Here is a 6,702-nt window from a genome sequence, read left to right as displayed (position 1 = left end):
GGTGCTGCCTCAGGGAGCTCGGCCTGAGGTCTCCCAGCCCCAGCACCGGGTCGAGGGGGGGGGGTGAAGCCTCATGTCCCCAACCCTGGCCTAGTAACACGCAGCCTCAGGTCCCTGCTAATTGGTGTTACAGAGAGATAGCGTGACGGTGTGATGACCATTTTCATATTAGCTTTTTATTATGATGATGTTACATTATATACCAAATTTTATTTATAATATTGTTACTTGTATACCAAATAATGCATATATATATATGTATATATATATATGCCTAATATGCAAATTGTCCCCGCAGGAATTTGACTGGGAGACCTATCGCTTGGTATGATGTGCACTGATCACCAGGGGATGGCGCCAAATGAAGGAAGGCCCTGGCCAGCAGCGGGAAGGCCCTGATTGGCACTGATTGCCGGTCCCCTAGGGACCCTATCTGTGCACGAATTTTGTGCACTGGATCTCTAGTATATATTAGAATAATACACATATTTTGTATATGACATATATATACAGCAATCATCTGAATTTACAAAGGATTATAAGAGAAATTATGAGCAATTATTCAACAACAAATCATATAACCTGAATGAAATAAATTCCTACAAAGCCATGACCTATAAAAGTACCTGAAGGACTAGAGTCTGAACAGACCTGTCACAAGTAAGGAGATTGAATTTGTAATTAAAACTTTCTAAAATGGCCCTAACTGGTTTGGTTCAGTGGATAGAGCATCGGCTTGCGGGCTAAGGGTCCTGGGTCCTATTTCAGTCAAGGGCACATGCCCAGGTGCTAGATCCTCAGTAGGGGACATGCAGGAGGCAGCCTATCAATGATTCTCTCTCAACATTAATATTTCTCTCTCTCCTCTCCCTTCCTGTCTGAAATCAATAAAATATATTTAAAAAACCCCACAACTTTCCAAAATGAAAAGTGGAGACCCGAATTCGACTAACCATTTAAGGAAGAATTAACACAAATTCTTGTAAACTCTTAAAAAATACAATGAAAAGGAACACTAAATAATTTTATGAGGCCACAGTTACTCTAAAAACAAAACCAGAAAAAGACATCAAAAGAAAACAAAACTATAGATCATTAACGCTTATGAACATCGATGCAAAAATCTTCAACAAAATAACAGGAATAACTTTATCAAAGAAGGCTCAAGACCTGTCCACTGAAGACTATAAAATATGGCTAAAGAAATTTAAAAACCCTAAATAAATTGAAAAGTATCCTGTGATTATGAATTGAAAGACAATATTTTAAACATGGCAATATTCTCAAAAGTGATCTACAGATGCAATGCCATATTAACAATATTCCAACAGCATTTCTTTTTTGCAAAAATGGAAAAGCTCATCCTAAAATTCATATGGTATTGCAAGAGGCCCAATACCCAAACACTATTGAAAATGAAAAACAAAGTTGGAGGACTCAAACTTCCTGATTTCAAAACTTATTCAGTAATCAGAGCAGTACGGTACTGCCATATGAGTAGACATATAAACCAACAAAATAAAATTGAGAGTCTAGAAATAAACGCATTTATTTATGTCAAGTAATTTTCAGCAATACCCTTCAATGAGGGAAAGAATAGTTTATGCACAAGAAAAAAATGGAAGATGGACCCATACCTCACAAAATACACAAAAATCAGGTAAAAAAGCGTCGAAGACCTACATTTAAGAGCTAAAAATAAAACAGGCCCAGCCCATGTAGCTCAGCAGTTGAGCTTTGACCCAGGAATCAAGAAGCCCCCTGGCTCGATTCCCAGTCAGGGCACATGCCCGGGTTGCAGGCTCAATCCCCTGTGGTGTGTGTGCAGAAGGCAGCCAATCAATGATGTTTCTCTCTCATTGATGTTTCTCTCTCTATCCCTCTTCCTTCCTCTCTCTCTAAAAAATCAATAAAAACATTAAAAATACAATAAAAAATAGAAGTTAGTAGAAAACACAGAAGTAAATCTTCATGACCTGGGATTTGGCAATCAGTACTTTGATATGACATAAAATGTACAAACAAGAAAAGAAAAAAATAAATAAAATGGGCCTTATCAAAATTTAATGCATATATTTATTAAAGTAAATAGACTATGAAGAAAGTGAAAAGAATCTATAGTTTGGGAAAACATATTAGCAAATCACATGTCTCATAAGGGTCCACTAGCAAATATTAAAGAACACTTAAAACAAAACAACAAAAAGCCAAGCAATGCAATTAAAAATAGGCAAAGGACTTGAACAGACATTTCTCAGAAAAAAAAATACACAAATGTTCAATAATCATATGAAAAAAATATTAAATATCACTAGTCATTAGGGAAATGCAAATCAAAAACTTAATGAGATGTCACCTGACACTCTAGAAAAGCTTTAATAAAAGCAAAACAAAATGGAAGTAACACATTTTGCCGAGGATGTGAAGGTTGGCATCCTTGCACATTGCTCAGGGTAGGGAGTATATGTACAATGGTGCAGCCATTTGGAAAAATAGTTTGGTGATTCCTAAATGTTGGAGATATAATTAGCATATCACTCAGCAATTTGACTCCTACATATGGACCCAAAGAACTGAAATAGTTATTCAAACAGAAACTTGCACACCAATATCATAGTAACTCTATTCACAATAGTCAAAGGGTGGCAACAATCCAATGTCCATAAATGGATGAATGGATAAACAAAAGGTGGTGTATGCATGCAATGGAATAGAATTCAACCATATGATATATGCTACCGTGTGGATGACCTTGAAAACAGTATGCTAGGTGAAAGAAGCTAGACTATAAGGTCATGTATTGTATGATTCTATTTATATAAAATGTACAGAATTGGCTAATTCATAGAGACAGAAAACAGATAAATGCTTGCCAAGGGCTGGGGGTCGGGAGTGGGCGAGAATGAGAAGTAACTGCTTAGTGGGTACAGTGTTCACTTCTGGGATGATGAAAACACTTTAGAAATAGAGGTGATGGCCTGGCCGGTATGTCTCATTGGTTGAGCATCAACCCAGGAACCAGGAGATCACAGATTCTGGATCAGGGCACATGCCCAGCTTTCTGGCTAGATCCCCAGTAGGGGAAATGCAGGAGATAGCCATTTTTTAAAAAATATATATTTTTTATTATTGATAGTATTACAGTCCCATTTTCCCCTCCTTTACCCCCCTCCTCCCAGCCCATACCCCACCACTCTTTTCACTACCCTATTGTTCATGTCCATGGGCTATGCATATACAAATATAGATTTTTTGGTTTATCTCATCATTGATGTTTCTATCTCTCTCTCTCCCTCTCTCTGAAATCAACAAAAACACATTAAAAAAATAAATAAATAGAGGTGATAGTTGTACAACTCTGTGAATGTATGAAATGTCACTGAATTGTACACTTCGATTGAAATAGTGGATTTTATGTTATGTGAAATTTATCTCAATAAAACAAATCACTTAAATATCAGATAATATTACATTGTATTCCTCCAAATTTAATAATTTGTTTTCTTTTGAAGCCATTTCTATTTTACCTTAAATTATTTAGTATAATTAGTAGAGGCCCAATGCATGAAAATTCGTGCTCTGGGGGGTTGCGGGGGCATTCCCTCAGCCCTGGCATGTGCCCTCTCACAGTCTAGTGGCCCTTGGGGGGAAATCCAACTGATGGCTAAGCTGGCAGTCAGAGCGCTCACTAGCCTTGAGCCTGGCTTCTGGCTGAGTGGCGCTCCCCCTGTGGGAGCACACTGACCACCAGGGAGCAGCTCCTGCATTGAACATCTGCCCCCTGGTGGTCAGTGTGTGTCATAGCAACCAGTCATTCTGCAGTTTGGTCTATTTGCATATTAGCCTTTTGTTATATAGGACTTCATCTGCTGATAATTAATATTACAATGAAAATGTTTAGTATTAATAATTTTTTTCATTTTCTTTTCATCTTTTATCTTAAGATATCTATGAGAGTAACAGGGAGGTACAAGTGTGAACACTCAGCTCTAGTGCGATGGGAAGAGGAATGAGGTGAGGAGCAGGCAGAGCAGAGCCTGGGGGCAGGCAGGGTTCCTTGCCTGTTCCTGCAGCTGTCCTGAAGGTCAGTGGCCCATTGGGCAGGGCCTTGCTCAGCTCTCTCAGGACGTGCTCCCGGCCAGTCAGCAGGTTAGTGGCCACACAGTGCTGCTCTGAATGGGGCAGAGTATCCAGGTCCCCCGGGGTCTCCAGCAGATTATCCACCTCCTGTATGATGTCCTGGGGGGATGGGGACACAGAACCAGTGGATCTTGTGCCAGAGAAGCTTCAGGAAGACTCTTTGCTAGTGCAATCTGCCACTCAGAGGTCAACCCCTGGTCATGACTACCAAGGACAATGCAAGCTCAGTGACCAGAACAAGAGGAAAGGTGTTAGTAGGTGTACGTGGGTCTAACAGTGAGTACAAATACTTGCTCTGCTCTTCCCACCTACCCTGGGACAGCGGGGCCTCAGAGCAGGGCGCCATTGTGTTGGGGTTGGTCTCCTTCCAGACCAAGGCTTCCTCGGGTCTCTATAGGATACCTCCACCTGCCTCCCCTGGGTCCTGTCCTTACCTGGATGGTGTCCTGGGCCAAGGCAGACTTGAAGTCTCCGCGCAGGTCCTGGACTCTTTCAAAGAAGCGAGAGAGACTCTGGGGAAAGGAGATGAGGCCTTAGAGGGCCTCATGCATGGGTCAGGGAGCGTGGGGAAATGGGTGGACGGTGGGCTGAGTGGAGGGACTTTGCCTTCTGGTCCCGGCTGGAGTCACTCACCTGGCTCTTGATTCCAGGGGGCGGGATCCAGGTGGGGAAGGAGATCTCTGCAGGCGACAGAACAGCAGTCATTAGGTGTGTGAGTGTGTGTGTGTGTGTGTGTGTGTGTGTGTGTGTTGGAGGCAGGGTCTAGGGTCAGGCCCTACTTTCACACTGAGTAGTCCTTTGTTTATTCAGGAATCTGGGCCCCTCTCCTCTCTGTGCCCATTTCTGTGTTCAGTCCCCCCCCACCCCCCATGCCTTGGTTGGATGTGATGACACCTGCAGACTGCACATCCCTGAGTGGCAGACGCAGGGGTTATGGGAAGTGTGCAGAGGCCTGACCCACAGCAGGTAAGCCCCCCCAGAAGTACAGGTTGTGAGATATTAAATACCTTTGTCCCAGTTAGTAATTAGCTGCTGCCTGGGGTCCCCCAGGAACCTTCCCCTTGGTACCCCAGCTCCATCTGCAGGACCCCCAGATCTTTTCCCATTTAGTCTCAAAGAATGGAAGCCTTGTCTAGCAGGGTATGCCCAGCATTTATTCTGCTGGGTTTGTGTGGGTGCCCGTGAATATGTGATCAGAAGGCTTGAGTTGTAGGTCTGTGGAAATATGGGATCTGAACTCTGAACCTTCTTCACAGACGGTGTTGATTTGGCCATTGGGGGACCCAGGAATTGGCTTCCAGCCAGAGCGGCAGCGGCACTTATAGCTGCCCACATTGTTGAGGCAGTGGGTGGTTTTGTGGCATGGGTTTTGCCCCAAGATACACTCATTCACATCTGAGGACAAAGCCAGAGCGTCAGGCCCTCCCTGACCCCACTTCTCATTGCCTGAGGATCCCACCGTCAGTACACATGCCACCACCTGGTGACCTTCAACTTCACCCTCAAAGCACATTACGGTGGCCTCCCTACAAGATGAACATGACAGGGACCATGGTCTCCAGTTTATAGTTGGCAAATCCAGAAGGGAAACTGAGTCACAGGGACTAGGTTTCTTGACCAAGGACTTCTGCCTACACCCTCCTGGGCCCTGGCCTTGGTTCCATTCTTGGAACCAGAAGTCACACCTCCCTCTGCTGCATGTGACAGATGAGGAAAGGGAAGGGTCTGGGGGTGCTCACGGAGGTACAAGGAAACCCCAGGCCCAGAAGGCCCTGTCACCGCCCTGCTCTGTGGCAGGACTTTTCGGGGAAGCGAATCCTTAGGCAGGGCCTTGGCAGGGGACCTGAGAATCTTCTCCTGCCTCCTGGGGCTGCGGGACCTGCATTGGCTCCTTCCCCAGCTCCATCCAGTCCAGCCTCACAGCGTCCTCCCGGGGCCTCTACCTTTGCACAGCTTCGGGTCCTCTGGGTTCAGCTCAAATCCTGGTGGGCACGTGCAGGTGTAGCTGCCATGAGTGTAGATACAGTTGCTGCGGCTTTTACAGATTCTGGGGTCCAGACATTCGTCCATGTCTGCAAGGGGAAGGAGAGGGTGATGGATGCCTGCAGCCGTGGGCAGCCTTCAAGGCTGGGAGTCAGCCACGTTTCCTGCCATAGAAGCGTCTGAAGGCCCCACTGCCTCCTCCCAGGCGAGTGATGCCTTTTCTAATTCACATGGAGGTGTCCTGTGGGTGAGCATGCTGGCCTAGGTGCTCTGTTGTCCAGATGTGGCCAGAAGCGGTCCAAGTCCTCTGTCTCACTCCCTCCACCTCCCCCACAGGGGCAGCTCCCAGCTAGGGCAGGGACATCACTGTCACCTGTGTCCCATCACTCACACACTACCAGTGATTCCTGAGGACTTGGGCAAAGGCCAGGCTGGGCCTTCCTAGAACCAAGTGCTGGAGAAGTGCTGCAGGCCCTGAGCAGCCTCGTTTCGGTGGCCTTTGTCCTGACTCCCCCGGGTGGTGCTGTGGGCTGAGCTCTCCTTGGAATCCTGGTGACTCTGGTGAGACAGCACTCTCCC

The 6,702-nt window shown here is 45.4% G+C and overlaps 1 protein-coding gene across 1 annotated transcript in view; it reads right to left on the bottom strand.

Moving 5' to 3' along the window:
* The window catches only part of LOC102261085 (adhesion G protein-coupled receptor E2-like), a 27,836-nt gene extending 21,370 nt beyond the window's left edge, over window positions 1-6,466 (bottom strand). The window contains 5 exon segments of the mRNA XM_014542626.1: window positions 4,062-4,239; window positions 4,575-4,652; window positions 4,774-4,820; window positions 5,386-5,535; window positions 6,084-6,466. Of these exon segments, the coding sequence (XP_014398112.1) occupies window positions 4,062-4,239; window positions 4,575-4,652; window positions 4,774-4,820; window positions 5,386-5,535; window positions 6,084-6,210 (580 nt within the window). The 5' untranslated portion in view covers window positions 6,211-6,466.
* Between the last annotated feature and the right edge of the window lie 236 nt (window positions 6,467-6,702).

This window comes from Myotis brandtii, unplaced genomic scaffold, assembly GCF_000412655.1.
Source record: "Myotis brandtii unplaced genomic scaffold, ASM41265v1 scaffold306, whole genome shotgun sequence".
NCBI lineage: Eukaryota > Metazoa > Chordata > Mammalia > Chiroptera > Vespertilionidae > Myotis > Myotis brandtii.
This window is presented reverse-complemented; position numbering and strand designations above follow the sequence as displayed.